Here is a 20,768-nt window from a genome sequence, read left to right as displayed (position 1 = left end):
GTTCTGGTCCTAAGGCAGGAAAATTCCCTGGTTCTTATCAGATAACTGGATTTTGCACATTACTCTACTTTGCACACTCTATGTCTCTATGTTCCAGTCAAAATGGCCTCCCTAAATATGACATTCTATCTCCCCCTTCCATGAATTCACACAAGTTTGTATACTATACCTGGAATGAACTTCTCCTTCATAAAATCTCTGGCCTCCCTAGAAACCCAACTCAAGTGCCACCTTATAACATTGGGTCCTAGAACTTTTTTTTTTTAATAACTTAATTAGACTAAAATAGCCTTGGCACTCACATCTCATCAGGATCCTCTGCCTCTCATGTCTTCCTGCCTCAGGAAATTCATTCCTGGGAAATCACATTATCTTGCAAGACTAAATCAGTCTTGGTACTTACATCCCATCAGAACCCTCTGCCCATCTGATTGGCAGCTCTGACTACAGGGCAAAGCTATGGGCTCCATGGCCTCTTTTAAGGGTACCCAATACAATCTTCTTTTGAACTTCTTCATTCCACTCCCCTAACCCCCACCTTAACCACTTCCTTTTCTGCGTTGTCTTCCTTCATCAGATTATAAGCTTCCTGTGAGCAGGGCCCTCAAGGATCTCCTTCTACCTTCCTTCCCTTCCTTTATTTTTGTGTTTGTCTTCCCAACACTTAGCCTGGTGCCTGGTACAGAGCAGATACTGAATAAATGGTGACTATTATTTCAATAAAATTGGTTTCCTTTGTAATTCTACATATTTCATTTTATGAATTTGAAAATATTACTCTGAGAAGGGATCCACAGGATTTACCAAACTGTTAAAAGAGACCACAACACAAAAAAGATTAAGAACCCCTACTGTACAGGAAGCCAATCCCAATTCCCCTCAATTGCCCTGCTCCTGTAAAGAAGAAAGAGGGAGAGAGTAGAAATGTTGTTTCCTCCAAAAGAATGTAAGTTCTTTGAGAGCAAGGAGTATTTCATGTTTATCCTTGCCTAACACATTGGCTCGCATTTAGTAAAAGCTTAATAAATATCTGTTGAATTGAACTTCTAAGTTTAAGAGAATTTACCAGAAAAATCTCAAGACTGGAAAGGATATCCAGAGTAAGCCAAAGATTACCTCAGTTCCTTCTACTGCAGTGCAAGTTCCACTTCCCATGGACTGATATTTCACTTTTCCTAAGGTACTTGGAGAACTAGGACTCTACTATCTTCCTCATCCCTGAGAACTTTTTATATAAGTCTAAATTTCTTGTCTTACATCAAACTTCCTTGCAGCAGTTTCAATAATGTCCTTTCTGCTTAGCCTAACTCACAAACAAAAGAAAAGCCAGCCACTATGGCCCTACAGGCAAAAAAAATTCGTCACTATTACCTAAAATGATCATTTAAAATAGGCTAAAGGTCAGTCTCCCAAACAATATAATGGTCATCTTGCTATCTTTAGCCATGTTCTGAACATTTGACTATAACATCTGTTATAATCAAGAACTGGAAGGAAGGTAGCAATCGATTTGTGAGTGGTAAAGAAGAAAATTTGGCATATGAATGTAGCAGAATATTATTGCATTGTAAAAAATGACAAACAGGATGAATTTCCTAAAAAAATCCTGGAAAGACTTGTGTGGATTGATGCATAGCAGAAGTGAGAACAAGGACAATTTACATAATTTACAGAATTTTTACAAATTTACAAATTTAAAGAATTTACAAAATTCTTGCCAAGCTTCCCTTTTATCAGTTTCCTCTCCAGTTTAGAAACAGCCTAAAAGAGACATTTTTAGAAGAGGACACAAGTTTCTCCCCAAAGCATAGTGAGAAATAATGTTTCAAGCCCATGTCCATGAGAAAAGTGCTGCAAGTGGCAAGCTCTCTATAAATGTCCCACAAAAACAGCACTCAAAGAATTCCTGTGACCCCTTAAGACTCAAACTCAATGCTGACACCTCTTCTATGCAGCCTTCCTTGATCCGAGAGTGGAAATGACCTTCCCCTCAGACTTCAAAGCATTTGTGTATCATACTAACATATATTATTTTTAAAGATAAATTTTTATTATGTCTTTTGGTAATTTTAATATCACTCATTTCCCTCAGCATGCAAATAAAATGATTAAAAAGTACATATTTTGACGATAGAGACTCCATTACTAGGAGGCCACTGCAAGAAGAAAGCCTACACACACACCAAAACATTTTTAGCAGCACTTTTTTTCTGATATCAAGAAACTGAGAAACAAAGTGGATGCCCACGGACTGGGGGATGACTAAACAATCTGTGGTACATGAATACAACATATCATTTCTTAATTTTATTACCATTTTCCTGTACTTTGTAAGTTTCCTACTAACTATGGGCTCCAAGAGATTTTGGTCTTGTAAGAACTCTGTATCTCCCCAAGAAGCTAGAATAGCACTCTTCAGAAGAATCAAAAGACCACAGATCCAGAGCTGGAAGATACCATCTAGGTCAACTCCATTACTATGCAGATGAAGAAACTGAGGGCTAGAGAGGCTAAGTGATCTGCCCAACATCCCAAAAGTAAGGAGAGCAGCTGTGAATTGAACTTGGGTACTTGGACTACCAATACTATAATCCTTTCACTGTACCATGTCTCCACACTAAATAAATGTCTGCCATATAGGCCAATTGCATTTAAAATTAAAGTTAGATTGTGTATGGTTTCTTTATAGGAGAAATGGTCAATTACTAAATTATGTCTGGCCAGAGCATGACACAGATGACTCAGAGAGCAATCAAAGAAAGAATCCAGAAAGAATGGGAAGAGGCATGATGAATATTCTCCCTTTTACCCCTTTCCTCAGAATATGAGAATAGGACCTTTCTAGATTATTGTTGTTAGTCCCTTATTCTGAAAGAGGACCACGACATCAATAAGATGATGCCATGACTTTTGCATTTTTTTTTTGGAAGGGGAGGGCAGGGCAATTGGGGTTAAGTGACTTGCTCAAGGTCACACAGCTAGTAAGTGTTAAGTGTCTGAGGCCAAATTTGAACCCAGGTCCTCCTATCTCCAGGGCTGGTGCTCTATTCACTGTGCCACCTAGCCACCCCTCCATGACTTTTTCAAGTAAATTGGATTTAAGTGAGGGAGGATTGTGCAATGTCACCAGCCTCACTTTCTCCTCCAGAGCCATCTGGGTCTAGCGGGAAGATACAGATCAGGATGACTGGGATGGCTATGGATACAGTAGGAGACCTTGGTCTTTTCAAGCTAAGGTCTTTCCTAGTTCTCACTTTTCCAGATAGCTAGCTACTGGCACAGCTGGTGGTTGGTGAGATGAAGGTCTGGAAGGAAAAAGCAGGAAGAAAAGTATGTAAGGGAAAAGTACGTAGAATATACAGGCACTCCTGGGCAGCGCAGTAAAAAGAACAATGACCTTGGTATCAGAAGACTTACAACTGCATATGGTTGCATGCTACTTGATACTTCAATTGTTAGACCTTGCGCAAGTTACTAATTCACTTAACTGAAAAATGGTGTAGGTGTAGAGGTGTGTGTGTGTGTGTGTGTGTGTGTGTGTGTGTGTGTGTGTGTGTAAGTAAATATTTGCACTCTCTACTATCTAAGATTCTGGTATTATCTATTTTATCAAATGAGGTATTACCAAGAAAGTACTTTTTATCCATTCAATGAACATGTTGTGTAACTGCCCACACTGCACAGAACACTGAACCAGGCACTGAGGGAGGACTAAGAAGTTTTCAGCTACAATACACATGTAAGTTGTTGTTTTTGTTCCCTTCAGGATCCAATTGAAAACCAAAATCAATAATTGGTGTGATCACCATAGCCAAATTCAAGCAAGACTGAGAATAAGTAAAAGAATGCAGAGTTCAAAGATGCCCACAGTAATAAAATAAAAAAATCAAATGTCTTCAAAACACATTAATATCATTTGAAAAACTGACCCCCCCCCCTTCTTCTTTGGAAAAAAGAGTCATTTCATCTTTCTAATAAGTCACAAACTGAAAGAAGTTCTCTGAAAACATCAAAATTCCAAAAGGAACTCTTTTAAAAATATCAACTTTATGATATGTGTTTTTTCATATCTATAGTCAGAATCCAAAAATATAAGTCACATTTTTGTCAAGAGAAAAGGAAAACAGGCAGAAGACAACAGAAAAAGTGCAATATCACTATGGGAACCAATAGATTTGGGAGGGGAAAAGATATGTACCCAGAATGAGGAGGTTTGGGGCAGCTTAGGAGAAAAGGCAACTGCCCAAAGATCTGAATGCCAGTACCTACCAGAGAGAGAAACTTGAAGAGCTGTTCTATTGTTTTGGTTTTATCTTACAACAAATGAGAGGCAAGGAAGGGAGCACAGAGGTCAGAAATAAAATCAACAAGAAAAGCGCCAATTAGCCACTAAGGCAACCTCTTCGGGGTTATTTTAAAATCAAAGACCAGAGGATATAAGAACTAGAAGAGCCCCTATAACATAGCAAGTTGCAGTTATAAGGAAACTTAAGACAATAGGGCACAGAGAGGATGGTGAAAGAATCAGCCAGCCTCAGAGTTAATCAGACCAGAGATCTATGCTGGCTGTATTACTCTGGGCAAGTCACTTAAACCTCTCAATGACACAGGCAACTTTCTGAGATTAGAGCATAGTTAGAGCATAGTAGAGGAAATGGATAAGTAAAGGGAGTGTTCCTACTAGGAGTTTCCTTTTTTTAAATGAAAATGCAAGTCTGAACAAAAAACAGAATTAGAGGCTGTCAGCATTAACTAGAAGGACACAACTCATCTAGGTCAAGTCTTTCATTAAATCAACAAGTCTAAAACTGAACTTGTGATTCTTGTCCCCTGAAAAGGAATAAAAAAATAGTAATAAACCTACTTCCCTCAACAGAAGAAACATTCACTGTTTCCATAATGAAAACACTGGAGTTACCTTTGACTCTTCTATTTCTCTCATTTTTAAAAAATCATATTTTATGGATAGCTCTTATTTTTACATCACTTTCCTTTTCAAATCTATCCCTTCCCCCTTCAGTCATCTCCTGTAACAACAGAAGAAACGATAGTTCTCTAAGTGTAGTCTAAGAAACCCCAGGTTCCAGGAGGTCTATGCAGGGGGTTTACAATGTCAAAATTCTTTCTTTAATAATTTTATAATAATAATAGTTTTGAATACAGTACATCAATTGTTTAAAACACCCCTTAACTTAATAAACCTTTCCAAGGTTTAACTTAATAAACCTTTCCAAAAGCTCTTTGGGGGTCCTCAATCATTTTTAAAAGTATAAAAGGGTCCCGAAACCAAAAAGTTTGAAAATCACTGGACTTTAACACCTTCCTCTGCCTGGCATTCTCAGTCTGGCCTCACCCTAAGTTTTTCCAGCTTTATCTAATATTCCCACCTCACATCCCAGTTATTTTATGCTTTAGCTAAGTCAAATTACTTCTGGTCACCTGGTCATACCTGTGTGGCTTTACTAATTCCTCTGCCTAGAATGTCCTCCTACTCCTTCACCAGTCAAATTCCGACCCAATATTAAAGACCACCTCAAATGCCAACACCTCCCCTAAACCTTTCCTAAACCCCTGCTAAACAACCAACTTTGATATTCTAGTTTTAATTGTAATCAATTCAACAAACAATAGTTAAACACACTGTATGAAATGCTAGGGAATACAAAAGGAAGAAAAAAAAGACAAATCTGGGCATTAGATAATTTTCATTCTAATAGGGGATGCAAAAAAAAAGAAATACAGAGAAAAAAGAAGAGGAGATCCAGGACATCCACACTTAAGGGACAGGAGATTGATAATTCTAGCCAAGGGTACTGAGAAGAAATCAGACAGGTAGGGAGAGACCCAAGAGAAAGTAGTATCACAGAAGTCAAAAGAAGAAATAGCATCCAAGCAGAAAGCATGCTTTTCAATATCAAAAGTTCCAACGGAGGACAAGGATAAAGAAAAATCTGTCAGATTTAACAGGGACTCGTTGGTAACCTTGAAGCAGCTGTAATAAAGTGATGAAGACAGAAATTAATAAGAGGGAACCAAGATGGCAGAAAAGAGAAAATCCTCACCTGAGATCTCCCAACATCCTCAAAATTTAAAAAACACTTGAAATAAAATTCTAAAGGTGGTACAGTCAACAAAAGGTTATAAAGTGAGATATTCATCCAGCCTGAGACAAAAACAGGCTGGAAAGAGCGGTCTGTGACATGGGGAAGGAGGGTGGTGCAAAGACCCCATAGATGGAACACCAGTGACGGGACTAGCTGGTGACCACAAAAGCAGTAGCAGAGACAGTAATGGGACCAATAACTGGCCAGAAAGAGATTACAGGGGACTCCTATGCTAGCAAGGGACACATGACTAGGCACCTCCATTGACTATACCCACTTCTGGGTCATAATTAAAGGGTAGAGAAGAGCAATTTATGCCAAAAAAGAGAGAGAGAGCCCTGAGAGACAGTATCACTTCCAACCTCAAGGAACCAAGGACCCTAAGGAACCATTTGTTTGCTGTCAAAAGGAAACAGAGGCCCTAAGGAGCAGTAATATTTGCAATCCCAAGGGATCTGGGATCCTTCCTGGATGAAGACCAAAGTTCAAACCAGAAGAGCAGTAACCACACCTCTCCCCAGATCATACCACCTCAGAAGAATCTCAAAACTTCCAAACCCCCAGAAATACCTATGAAAACAGCAATGCAAAAAAAGCCTAAAGTTTGAGACAGCCTCCAGTCCCAATCTCCCTCTACCCCACCCTCCATGCCAAGAACAGGGTGCAACATTAACCAAATATTCCAAATCAAAACATTAGGGTGAAAAATTGGGCAAACAACAACAAAAACAACAGAAAGATCCTGAACGTAAAAAGCTACTATGGTGCCTCAGAAAACCAAGACACAAACTAAGAAGAAGACAATGAAGTCAAAACTACTACAAGCAAAGCCACAAGAAAAAATGTGAATTGGATACGAGCCAAACAAGAATTCTTGGAAGAACTAAAAATTGGGTTTTCAAAACCAAGTAAAAGCAATAGAGGGAAAATCAGGTAAATAAATGAAAGCAAAAGAACAACTAAGTGATGCAGTGTACAGAGCACTGGCCTTAGAGTAAGGAGGACCTGAGTTCAAATTTGGCCTCAGACACTTACTAGCTGTGTGACTCTGGGCAAGTTACTAATCTCAAATGCCCTACTCCCATCAAAATAAAAACAAAAACAAAAAAAAAAAAGGAAAGACACAGCTTGGTAAAAAAGGCACACAAAAATACTGAAGGAAATAAAACCTTAAAAAACAGAATTGACCAAATGGAAAAAGAGTTACAAAAATCCACTGATGAAAATAATGCCCTAAAAAGCAGAATTGGTGAAATGGGAAATGAGGTACAAAAGCTCACTGAAGAAAAGAATTCCTTAAAAATTAGAATTGGGCAAATGGAAGCTAATGACTCCATGAAACATCAAGGAACAATAAAACAAAGTCAAAAGAACAGAAAAAAAACAGCAGTATTACTATGAAAGACTTAGCTATTCTGATCAAGACACTAAAACAATCCCGAAGGACCCATCATGAAAAATGCTATCTACTTCCAAAGAAGGAACTGAGAAACTCTGAACACAGACTGAAACATAGTTTTGTTGTTGTTTTTTTAACTCCATTTTTATGATTTTGTTTGTGTTTTCTTTTGCAACATGGCTACTATGGTGGAGAGGGAGGAGGAATAAGGAAGTAGAAGCAACAATCGAAATGACTCTTCAGGATTTGGCCGTGAAAGGGAATAGAATTATATGGGGCAATAGCTTGAGGAGATCATAGAGTCACTTGGAAAGGTTTATTAAGGAAAAGTGCGTTTTCAATTAAGAAGATGTCAATGGATTAAGAACGAGGGGTGAGGGAGAAGAGTAGAGGGCATGGGGAGGATATAATTAATGGGGAAAACCCTTTAGAATCGGGGGATAGTGTAAAAAGCACAGCAACTGAAGAATCAGCCGTGGCAATGAGGTCACTTCTTTCTCAGGAACTGCAGCAAGGGAGGAGAGTACAGAGGTCAGTCAGCACACATTTTAAACTCCCACTGTGTAAGTATGTGTGCTAAGAGTCTGGGATACAAAAAATAAGACTACTCCCAAGGAGCCCACAGTCTCATGACTAACAATTATTACTATATATCTATATTTATATATGTATGTATACACACACATATATGATAAACCAAACACACACACACGAGATATATTGGAGTTATTCAACAGAAAGAAGGAACTAGGATGAAGGGGATAAGTCTTATACCAGGTGGGATTTTGGTGGAAGACAGGAGGTAAAGATAGAAAGGAACAGAATTTGAGGCACAGGAGACAAGAAGATTTGAAAATATTAGTTGGAGGTCCAGGTAAGAGCCAGGAAGCCATCATCACTAGGACACAGAGTATTTGGAAGGACTGTTAAGGTATAAGAAGATTAGAAAAGTAAGAAAGGGCCAGGTAATGAAAGATTTTGAAGGTCAAATAGAGAATTTTATGTTTTTTCCTGGAGGTAACAGGGAGCCACTGGAGGTGAATGAACAGGGGGCTGATATGCTCATATCAACACTTCAACTTTACAACCAAGCAGAAGATGGAGTGGAGCAGGGAGAAACTTGAGGCAGGAAGATCAAGCAAAATGTCAGTACCAAAGCCTGGTTGTGAGGTGATATGGGAGTGCGCCAAGATGACAAAGTCTAATGAGAGAAGGGGATAGATACAAGAGTAATGTTACAAAGATAAAATCAAGAGAACTTCGGCAAGAGACTGGATATGGAAGTTTAAGAAAGTGTGGAATCCACACCAAGGTTTTGAACCTGGATGACTAGAAGGATGGCAGTGCCCTAGAAAGTAACAACGAGACTAAGAAGAAGGAAAAATTTGGCGGGAAAGATAATTAATGACATTCTGAATTTAAAATGTCTATGGAACATCCAGTCTGAGATGGAAAACAGGTAGTTGGATAAGAGACTAGGAGTCAACAGAGAGAGATTAAGACTGGATAAGTGATTTGAGAACCATCAGCTTGATATGATAAATTGAATCCTTGGATGCTGAAGAGATCATCAAGCAAGATAAGTATAGAAGATGAGAAGAGGGTCCAAGACAGAGCACAGGGAACACTCAACTTTATTTTTTTTTAATTATAAGTCTTTAAAAATTTTTTTTAACATTTTTATTTAAAATTCTGAGTTCCAAATTCTATCCCTTCCTCTTTTCCCCTCTCCCTTAGATGGCAAGCAATTCAATATAGGTTATGTATGTGCAATTATGTAAAACATTTCCATACTAGTCATTTTATACAAGAAAACTAGAATAAAAGGATAAAAAAAAGTAAAAAATATTATGCTTCAGTCTATATTCAGTCAATCAGTTCTTTCTCTGAAGGTGGACAGCATGCTTCATCCTGAGTCCTTTGAAATTGTCTTGGATCATTGTATTGCTGAGAATAGCTAAGTTATTCACAATTCTTCATTGAACAATACTGTTGTTATTGTACAATGTTCTCCTGGTTCTGTTCACTTCACACAGCATCAGTTCATGTATGTCTTTCCAGGTTTTTCTCAAATCATCCTGCTTGTCATTTTTCATAGCACAATAATATTCTATTACAATCATATCATATACCACACCTTGTTCAGTCAATCCCCAATTAATGGGCATCTCTTTGATTTCCAATTCTTAGCCACCACAAAAAGAGCTGCTATAAATATTTTTGTATATCCCCCCTTTTTGGATGTTTTTGGGATATATACATAGTAGTGGCATCACTCTATCAGAGGGTACAAAAAGTTTTATAGCCCTTTTGGCATAGTTCCAAATTGCTCTCCAGAATGGGTATATCAGTTCACAAGTCCACCAACAGAACCTTAGTGGACACTCAACTTTAGCAAGTATGACCTAGACATAGTGCTAGCCAAGGAGACTGAGGAGAGATCAGATAGACAGGAAAAGAAATAAAAGAGAATAGAATTACTAAAAGAAAGTGTTGACTACCCTAGAAAGAAGTGGGTATCAAGGAAAAAGGGAAGACAATAAGTATGAGGACTGAAAAAAAGTCGTTAGATTAAGAGATCACTGGTAACTCTGGAGAAAGCAGCTTCAGTTTAATGATGAAGCAGGAAGTAAGATTGTAGACCATTAAGAAGATAGTAAGAGAGGGGCGGCTAGGTGGCACAGTGAATAGAGCACTGGCCCAGTCAGGAGGACCTAAGTTCAAATGTGGCCTCAGACACTTAACACAAAAACTAGCCGTGTGACCTTGGGCAAGTAACTTAACCCCAATTGCCCTCCAAAAAGTAAAAAAAAAAAAGATAGAGGAAAGGAAGTGGAGACTGATCAAAGAAAAGTCTTCTCTAATCACAATATTGAAGAGAGACATAGGACAAAAGGTATTGGCAAGGAATGGATTAAGTGACAGTTCTTGATAAAGGGCAGATGTGGGCATGTTTGTAGTTAATAGGAATACAGACAGAAAGTGACAATATAAATGAGTGTGGGAATGATAGAGGGGAGAATCTGATGCAGGCATATAGAAGGGCTTTACCTTGGCAAAGAAAAGAGCCACCTCCTCATGAGATAGGAGTGAAAGAGAAGAGAGTTGCAGCAGGAATATGAGTGATGAAATGATACTTCTCATCAAAAGGTCTCAAGGAAATAAAGATGTCCTAAAAGGTTTAGTGCAAGCCTTAGTAGCTTAAAGCTACACTAAGACATTTTTGAGATACCTCTGTATAAAGCAAGGTTCTTGGCTGAGAGGAGGATAGGAGGGAGGGAATGAAGAAGAGAGGTAAGATGAGTCATCTGAAGAATAATGAAAAGGTGGAAAAACTGCTGTGTTAAGTGGGTCAATGAGTCAACTAAAGTATGATAAAAGCATTGCCTTGCCCCACTGAGGGCCCAGTTGATATCATATAACATAAATTTGTGTTAGACACAAGCAACATAGCTTCATGATTTTCTCCTATTTCATTTAGCAGCACATGAGTAAGAGAAAAGGTAATGAAGGGTGGCACTAATCCAAGGCTGAAGCATGCAGGGCAAGATCTTCAACAAGATATAATTGCAAAGGATATAAGAAAAGAGAATGTATGAGTAAAGACTGAAAAGGCCTTTGAGGAAGAGAAGAGGGGAAGTGACAAAGGGGGTTCTACTGTATATAGACTTGATTTTTCTCAAAAGATCACAAAGTACATTATTTATAGTGCTCTACATGTGCTCTAATCACATTTTACTGCATAGAATTCACTGATGGTTATATCTCAGGCCCATATGAACTGAGATCATGGCCTAATGAAATATTGTATCACTCCTGATACTTAGTACAGATCAGCAAAATGGAAATGAGGAGGAAGAAGAGGATGAGGATAAAAGCAGACAGATAAATGATTAGATGAATAGATAGATAAACAGATAAACAGTGGTTTCTCTAGGCAATGGAAATTACCCACCTGGAATCTGTGAACCAACTCCAAGGATTGGCTATCATTCTGATCGGCTTCAAGGATGACATCAGTCAGTTTGTGTATGATCACATCCAGTGGACCCTGCTCCTCAATTGGTCTGCTAAGGTTGAGCTAAAGGAATAAGAGAAAAAAAGGACAATACTTCAGTCTCTAAAGCAGTTAGACCATTCTCAATTGCCAAGCATTGAATATATCAATTAATAACTATTTAGTAATTATCTACTATATACCAGGCTCTATGTTACTCACTGAAAATTCAAATACAATGAATGAAACATCCCTATGAGCAAAAAATTTTGCATTCTAATGAGGATGACAAGCATGTGTATGTTCTCACACATACACATATAAGTATACCTATATAAACAAAATAAATGCAAGGTAGAGTGAAGAGGACAGGGGCAAAGAACACTGAAGGGAGGAGAAGGAAATGGTACTAAAGAGACCAGACAAAGTTTTAATGTAGAAAGAGGTGCTTAAACTGCATCTTGAAGAGAAGGGAGATAAAAAGTGATGGGGGCATTCTGGGCATAAGGAGTAGCCAGTACAATGGCACAGAAATAAGAGATGGCATGTCATATGGAAGAAGAGAGAGGCCCAATTGACTAAATCATACAGCGTGAGTAGGCATGTCCAATAAGCCTAGAAAAACAGGTTGGAGCCATGGTGTATAAGGCTTTAAAAGCTAAACAAAGAACTTACATTTTATCTTTAAAGCACTAGGAAGCCACTAAAGTTTACTGAGTAGGAGAATGATGTGGTGAGAGCAATGCTGGAGGAAAATCATTGTCATAACAGAATGGAGGATGGAGTGGAATGTGGAGAAAACTGGAGTCAGGTAAATGGAATAGGAGGTCACTAAACCAATCTAGGTAAAAAGGGACTGAATTAATCTTATAGCTGTAAAAGTATAGAGATGAGTTGGAATGCTAGATGGATTGGTAGACAGACTGATGGATGAAAAGATGGTCACACAGGAAAAACACAAAGACACAGATTGGATCTCTGGTTTACCTGATATAGGGAACTCCCAAAAGAGTAACCAATATAGGTAAAAATCTTCTCTAAAACTTAGCCTTATAGAACTGCCTAGTGCACTGCAAGGATTAAGAAACTTGTCTACAGCCACAGAACCAGTGGGCAGGATTTGAAATAAGGTCTTCCTGGTTCCATAAGCAGTTTTTTATCCATTATGCCACAATTATATAATCATTATTTTTCTCAAATCGTATCTTAGCTCACCAACAAACTTCATGAAGACAAAAACTCTGCCTTCTATTTATTTGTGAACAAATAATAGCTAGTATCATCATATATCATATAATACAATTATATAATATTATGCAATTATATGTTAAATAGCACCTAACGGTTAGCAAAGTAAAAAATTCACACAATCTTTTTTGATTCTCAGAGCAATCCTGTGATATAGGTACTATTATTATCCCCATTTTATAGGTGAGGAAACTAAGGCTGAGAGAGATTAAATGACTTTTGAAGGATATAAGTTTTGAGGCAGATTCAAACTCAACACTTAAAATAAGTGCCCAATAAATCCCTATTAAAAGACTTGTTGAGACTGATTCATTTTTTATTCCAATCTGGCTCTATATCCACTAATGAAAATTGCCTCACAATATTAACATAACGAAATATAATCATACTATGCTATAATGGCTCACATTAATAAAGGATTGTATTGTTTCATAATTCAATCATCATTTCATAGCTGAGGAAACTGAGGTAACACAGGTAGTAACTTGAAAAACTGGGGTTCCAATCTAGGTCCTCAGACTCCAAACCCATTACTTTGTACTGAACCATGTAGGAATGGTTCACTTTGAATGGAGCACTTTCCTTGGAGTCAGGAGACCTGTGTGACCTTAAGGAAATTATGTATCACTGCACAGCTTCAGCTTCCTCCTCTGTGAGATAAAGGAGCTGTCCCAGATGGCCTCTAGAATTCCTTCAATCTCTAAATCCATGAATGCAAATTGCTCTACATAATACTCTCACTTGTTCTTCACAATATCTCTGTGAAAGGAAACCAAGCCCCTAACAAATTGATGGACAACTTGGTAAGGTTCACACGCAAAATTCCTATCCCTGGGATTGGACAGGGGAAGAGGAAGCTGTGGAAGGAAAGAGAAAGCTTCTTGGTGTGGTCACCCTGGTTTTTGGGATTTTTCTCAATCTACTATCCTTCCCCCACACCTCCAACATTACAAATTCCCAAAACTGGGAAAGAAAAATAAAGCCACATAGTCCTGGAATATCAGGCCTATTAGGGAGGGATGTAGTGGTTTGGGCAAGAAGGCTTCCTTTACGGGTTCTGACCAATGCCTTAGAACCCTAGGCTAGCACAATCAAATGTGGCAGGTCAGGCTACACATGACAAATGGATTGCTTGGACGGCACAGGGAAATGTACCTCCAGGGCCCATTTCAATCATTCCCCCTTATTTGGAATATTTCCAAAATTAAGCTTTACAGTATTCTTTTGAGAAGCCTTGGAGCTGGGTATCTCTCTCAGAAGTATCCCTTCTCTCTGCAGATGCAGACTGAAAATGAGGGGAAACAGGCAGCCTCAATCATTTGGATTTGTAGTCTCTTGGAATTTGCCTAGCACAGTGTAGACCTGACAACCAAGGGCTGTTTAGAAAATTGGCTCTTCGTGTTCCAGTCTGATACTCAAAAGGTAAACATTTCTGATTTGGAAGCTGTCCACCTTCCTTTGTGTATTTTCCAAGCATTTTTAAGGCCAATAAAACCCTTTCATAAGAACAGAAACTTGGGACACTGCTAGATTTATCTATGGTGAAAATTCAGGGTCCCTCCCCCAACTAAGCCTTTTACACAGACCTATCAATTTCTTCTTGTGATGGTCTCCCAAAAAGGTTTCTTCCAGATTTTACTTCTATCTACTCTGAAGTCGAGATTGAAGGACTGAGACCTGGAAGGAACCCCAAAGATCATGTAATCCAAACCCTTCATTTTACAGGGAGGAAAAAACTGGTGCCTCATAAAGAGCCAGAAAAGGCCAAAGTCAGTGTCTAACAACACTCAAGGCCTAAGCTGAGGGTATGATGATACAATTTCCTTATAGAAAACACTGCAGTGGAACTAGAGCCATGATGGAGCCTTGAAAAATCATCTTGTCCACTTCTCTCATGTTAGAATAAATAAATAACATCAACAGAGGTTTCAAGATCTACAAATCCCTTTACAGACATCATAGCATTTCATCTCATACTAAAACTATTATCAATCCCATAGGTTTTATCATACCATTTTACTTTTTACAAAATGAGGCCCAGGATTGTTCAATGTTATAGAGAGAACTCTGTCTCTCAAGCCAATGTTCTTCTCCACTACATCTACCTAACTGGGTTGTTGTGAGGATCAAGTGAGATAATATTTATAAAGTACCTGGAACTTAGTAGGCACCATATCAGCTACCTAACCCCTTCATATTAACATTTAAATTCCTTCAAATTTTTTTGTATCCCTAGTACCTCGCAAAGGACTTTAGACATGGTAAGATACTTTCTAAATATTTATTGAATTGAGGTTTCCAGAAAAGAAAACTGAGGTTTAGAGAGTGAGAGGGACTTCTAGACTCATAAGAAACAGACCTTCCTATCTTACAGATGATAAAATTCTGACTGGGGGGAAAGGGGGGCACAGATGATGACTTGTACAAGGTCACACAGCTCACCAATGACAAAGCTGGGAATTGAACTCATCTCCTTTTCCAAGTCTAGCACGTATTGTCTCACACATCAAAGTATTAGCATGGCTGCACCTAGAACTTGGGTCTTTTGATTTTCCACTACAACATGCTAACCTTGGAATTAATTCTATAGATAATGACAAATGGAAGAGGCAACATAGTATGGTTGAGTCAAAGGCAGTTCCTTACATGGAATTCTCTGTTATTATTTAAATCACAGGTCAAATTGTTTTTAAAATATTTTTAAATATTACATATTCTATACATATAATTTTTACTCGATGTGATACCTAGTAGGGATGTACTTTGTAATAAAGGAACTTGTCAATGTCCCCAGGAAGGTTCAATGCCTCCCATGGACACTAATGTTTCCAGAGGGGAACAATTTTCAAGGATTGTTTAGAGAACACAAATGCAGAATTTGTACCAGCTGAGCAAGAGACAACTCATCATAGGCTCAATGCTGCAATTTATTCATCTTTGTGAAAGGAAGGTATTTTGGAAGCCCTGAGAATATTTCACAGGCTTAGTGTCTTCAAGGACAAACCCCTAATCTGGCAGGAGTGAAGAGTGTACACTATTATCAGGCATTTGCGAGTTTTCTGATCACATTTTGAATAAACTTCTTCTACTCCCCCCCTCAACCTTTGCCCCTTAACCCCCCCACCCCAGGCTAACAGAGGGATTTCCCTGGACTTCACACTGCCTCCTAATTATCTTTTTCTACCTTAGAGATCTTATTTTTCAACTTCAGGGAACCAATCAACACCCTCAGATGAAAGGGTTGCCTGCTGTGTCAAACAAGAGGATTTGTGAAAGCTACAACCTATATTTTCAAGTTAGAGGGCTGAGGATGCTTTGCTGAGCAGGCAGAACAAGAAACTATTGTTGGCTGAGTGACCACAAATGCAATTCACACTTGAGTCTAGGAGCCCAAGGAATGCTCCTGAAAATGGTTTCCACTTTTAAAACCAATAGAATTTAATTTGTGGGAGACAGAAGGGTGGTGTTGCATGACTATATTCTCTGGTACTGGGAAGGCTGAAGAAGGAGAGTCACTTGAGTAGGTAGAAGCAGGTAGCTGATCAACAGTAGGAGGGGACCCATAAGTGACGGCCTGGTTGAAAATAAGGTGATCTGGCTTCCACAAAAAAAGGTGAGATAGATAGATACATAGAAGATGGATGGATACAAGCATATTTTAAATAATAACAGCTAACATTTATATAGCACTTATGTAACAAGCACTGTGCTATGTTATATTATCATTACTTATCATTATTATTATACTATCTTAAAAACAAAGACCTGCTATCATCTATGGAGAAATACCTAGATTTAAAGCCTGTTGGATTCACACTCTAATGAAAAGTTTCTCAGTTTTATTTTTTATTCTACAAAAGTAGGTCAGTGTCAGTGACTTTTTGCTACCTAAGAGAAAGCCCCATGAAGAACTCTCTGATGTACCTAGCTAGATTTTCCCTCAGGGTACCTGTTAGCTAATGGTGGAATGGTCTTCTTGCCCAGACTAGCAGAAAGATCGGCACAAAAGGCAGATACGCAGTTTCCTCAGTTTAGGCAACTTCTGTGTCAGTACTGCCTTCAAACATTGTACGGTAGGGTCAAAAACTCTGGGTTCAAATCCTGCCTTAGCTACTTGCTACCTGTGGAACCTTGGGCAAGCAGTTTAACCTTCCCCTGTGGACCTCAGTTTCCTCAAATATAAAGTGAGAGAACTGAACACTGAGGTCCCTTCCAGTCCCAGGTCAAAGATCACATGAAAAATTTACCTATGAAATCCAATAGAGTATGACTGAGGCAACCAAGACATTATAAACAATATTAGCGACCAGATTTTATTCCAAAATCTTCCTGAATCCAAGACCAGCATCCTATCTATAGCCAAACTGTTACTATGCAATTTTACATGTCTTTTTGGTACCAACTTGTGATTTCACTATGTAGGAACCTCATAGTGTGAGTATTCCCTCTACCAACGCAGATTAGCAACTCAGGAAACTTCGCTTTAATATATCATTTCAAAGAGCAGAGACAGAGCAAGTTTTTATTAATGTTATTAATGAAGCATTAATCGTTTATTGTATTGTTTAATCTGTGAGAAAGCAATGGGGATACAAATTCAAGCAAGGCAGTTCCTGCTCTCAAAAGGAGTTTGCATTTAATGAGGGGAAATCAACACTTAAAGGAAAGCTGCAGGTGGAAGAGGATAGAAGGTGCTGAGTGAGTATGTGCCTGTGGAGGCCCCACTGAGGGCAAGACAAGGCCAAAGTTCAGATATCAGAGCCTGGCTGCTCTTGTTGGGGAGGGTGGGAAGAAGAGGAATAGATGATCCTGCCTCCAAGACCAGTTACCTATAAACAAAACATGGATTGCCTCTTTCAGAGGCAGGTATAGAAATAGATTTGTCTACAAATTCAACAAATGATAATATAGGCATAGCACTGTTCTAGGTACTAGAAGACTGTCTTTAACCTCATGGAATATACAAGCTAATAGAGGGAATAAAATATGTACCCAGATCCATAAAATACAAAACTGATTTTGATAAGGGCAAAGAACAGAAACCTACTAGTTAATGGAGTCTGAATCACAACATAGAGTCCCCATATTTTTATTTATAATTGTCTCCCAATTTTTCTTGGAGAAGCCAAAAGAATTACAAGTCAGTTACTGGGTACTTTGGAAAAGGCACTGGATCTCATGAGATCAGTTTTACAATACTGTGGCCTTGAATAAAAGGACAATCTCTTTTGTCTTTAGTTTTTTTACCCATAAAACAAGGATGCTAAATAAATAACCTTTAATACCCCTTCCACCTCTAAAAGTCTAGGATCCAACCATCTATGTTCTCAGGTAGTTGGTCCTGGAATCAGGAAGAATGAGTTCAAATACACTCTTGTAAACTTATTAGCTATGTGACCCTGGGAAAGCCACTTTTAATCTATGTTTCAGTAACAATATTACCTACTCCCCAGGGATACCATTTGTAAAGCACTTAGCAGAGTACCTGGCACACTGTAGGAGCTTAATGGATGTTTGTTTCCTTCCTTCCTTGGTCCCTTTCTAGGTCTAATATTCTCTGTTTCTATTTTTCTAAGTCCCTTTCCACTTCTAATGCTCTATAACCTAAAATGATTCTAAGTTTCAACATTCTCTGGAGCTGGAAGGGACCATATGTGTTCAATTCACTTATTTTACACATGAGGAAACTGAGACCCAGAGAGAAGTGATTTGCCCATGGATCATTTTCCTGACTCTACATACAGTCCTCTTTCCTACTACCCTGGCTCTTCCTCTCCCAATGATTCTGATTCAGTGAATCAACAAAGATTCTGAAGGCTAACTATTTTAAAGAGCTAGGAAATCTCCACTAACTATATACTTCCTTAAAGAACAAAAGTTTCCTCTTCTGTTGCTCAGAAAATCTCAACAACTAAGAGTCATCCTTTAATAGCAAGCTGAACAGATCCCTAAAGGTAAGAGATGGTTGGTGTTTGGTACTTCTTTTTCTTTGTCTGTTCTTTGATCAACATGGTCTCTGTGAGAGGAAGGTAAAATATCACCAATCTACCACACACACACAGTCTTAAAACTGTGCTGCTTTTGTTTAATGAATAAAAAGGGCATTTTTAAAAGATCCCTCTAAACTTGCCAAACTTCATTCTCATTCTTCCCTTTATAACTGTCCAACTACACTGTTCAGTTGTTGACAATGGAACTGCCTGAAAACAACAACAAAAAGCAAGCAGCAACCCTATCTTGTCCATTAAGGTAGAGGACACCAAGCACACCCTCAATGGCAGAAATTGTAAAGAATCTAAAAGCTAATTCTTTGTTTGGTATCACTGATTTTGCTTTGGACTTCAGTGCCTGCCAGCCACACAGAACAATAGAGCCAAAGGAACTGAAAATAATAAATCATAACAAAGTTGGAAGAGATTTCAAAACACATCACTAATGAATCATAAAACCACAGACCTGCAAAGTTGGAAGGGATCTCAGTAGCCACCTAACCCAAACTTCTCACTTTTCAGAAGAGGAAACTGAAACTCCAGGAGGTTAAGGCAAGGTTACACAGATAAGTGAGTAGAGTCATATCCTCTGATTTCAGAATTAGTGCTTTCTTCCACCCTAAATCAATCAAACCAAATAAACATTTACTAAGGATATACTATTTAACCAGGCTCCAAAACAAGCTGAGGGGATGCAAGGACAAAACTGAAGCCCCTGCTTTTCAGAAGGTACATATCCACTGGAGGAGGCAACCTGCACATAGGTAAGTACATGCAAAGTAAATGCAAGGTTGTTTAGGGAGGGAGAGAATAAAAATTAGGGGTATCAAGAAAGGCTTTATGTTAGACTAGAGCATAATAGAGATGAAAGGGAGATAATAATACCTTAAACAGCTGTGATTTCACTTCTTCAAACCAAAGACTGCAACTGCTCTATAACTTAAAAATCTTCGAGTTGGCACAATCAACATATTGATCATTCTATGTGATTCCCTTCACCCTGACTACAAACATGGCCAGATGTCTCCCAAGAGTTTAAAACAAAATAATCAAGAAAACAAAAAATACAAACCCCAAACCACTCTCAACTTGACCCTACTACTCTCCTCTCAAGCTATCATCCCCATACAGCTTCACAGATTTAGAGCAGAAAGGAACTTAAAGAGAGTTATCAAGTTCAACTCTTCCCCCATTTTATAGATAAGGAAACTGAAGCACAATATTAATACAACAATTAAGTGTCTGAGGCAGGTTTTGAACCCAGGTTTTACTGATTTCAAGTCTTGTTACCTAACCACTAAATCATCCTGCAAGTCCTTTAAGAGCATGAATGCCAAATCAATTCAACATTTGATGGGTCCCAGGGAAATACAAAATAAGCTTGAGACACTCACTACCTTCCCTAGAAGAGCTTAAATAAATAAGCTCACTAAATATACTCTGAAGCCAAGGCTATTCATTCAATAGTCACCTCATGGCTTGTTGGAAGAGAAAAGAAGCCAAAAGAGAATCAAACTAAGTGATATGCACGTCTACTGGGAAGGAGGGAAAGGTATAGAAGAGGAAAAAAAAAACTCATGGAACATGGGGCAGCCAGAAGGAAGAGGTCAGACACATACACAGGAATTTTTGTGGTATAGGAAGTTTCGCACAAAGTTAGGCTTTTCACACTACAAAATGTCAATGTTAGAAGAGAACTTTTCTACACAAAATGTTCAGCCTGATAGCGAGAATATCTAGTCCGGTGCAGTCAAACTCAAATAGACACAGAGCCACTAAACCACACATAAGAATTCTTGCAGATTCTGTATTGATTAGAAAACCACATCTTAATATTATCTGTTTTACTGTATTTTTATTAATTGTCAAATACTTAGAAATTACTTTTTTTTTTGCTGGTTTTCTTTTGGAGGGGGGAAGGCAGGGCAATTGGGGTTAAGTGACTTGCCCCAAGGTCACACAGCCAGTTTGTGTGTGTGTGTATGTGTGTGTGTGTGTGTGTGTGTGTGTGTGTGTGTGTGTGTGTGTGT

The 20,768-nt window shown here is 38.5% G+C and overlaps 3 protein-coding genes across 7 annotated transcripts in view; 2 read left to right on the top strand and 1 right to left on the bottom strand.

Moving 5' to 3' along the window:
- UBR7 (ubiquitin protein ligase E3 component n-recognin 7) overlaps positions 1–20,768 on the top strand; it is a 442,484-nt gene that overhangs the window by 107,552 nt on the left and 314,164 nt on the right. The window lies entirely within an intron of this gene.
- Positions 1–20,768, top strand: part of LYSET (lysosomal enzyme trafficking factor) — a 389,296-nt gene that overhangs the window by 107,546 nt on the left and 260,982 nt on the right. The window lies entirely within an intron of this gene.
- The window catches only part of ITPK1 (inositol-tetrakisphosphate 1-kinase), a 394,723-nt gene that overhangs the window by 218,105 nt on the left and 155,850 nt on the right, over positions 1–20,768 (bottom strand). For all 5 annotated transcript variants that reach the window (XM_069086036.1, XM_069086031.1, XM_069086033.1 and 2 more), the window contains exon 4: positions 11,459–11,584. In XM_069086036.1, coding sequence (XP_068942137.1) covers positions 11,459–11,584 — 126 coding nt within the window. The remainder of the gene's footprint in view (positions 1–11,458; positions 11,585–20,768) is intronic.

The sequence above is a fragment of the Petaurus breviceps genome, unplaced genomic scaffold (genome assembly GCF_028583685.1).
Source record: "Petaurus breviceps papuanus isolate PSGF00001 unplaced genomic scaffold, PetGlider_PUasm1.0 177, whole genome shotgun sequence".
In the NCBI taxonomy this organism is placed as follows: Eukaryota; Metazoa; Chordata; class Mammalia; order Diprotodontia; family Petauridae; genus Petaurus; species Petaurus breviceps.
Note: the sequence above shows the minus strand (reverse complement) of the source record. Positions and strands in the feature narration are given on the sequence as shown.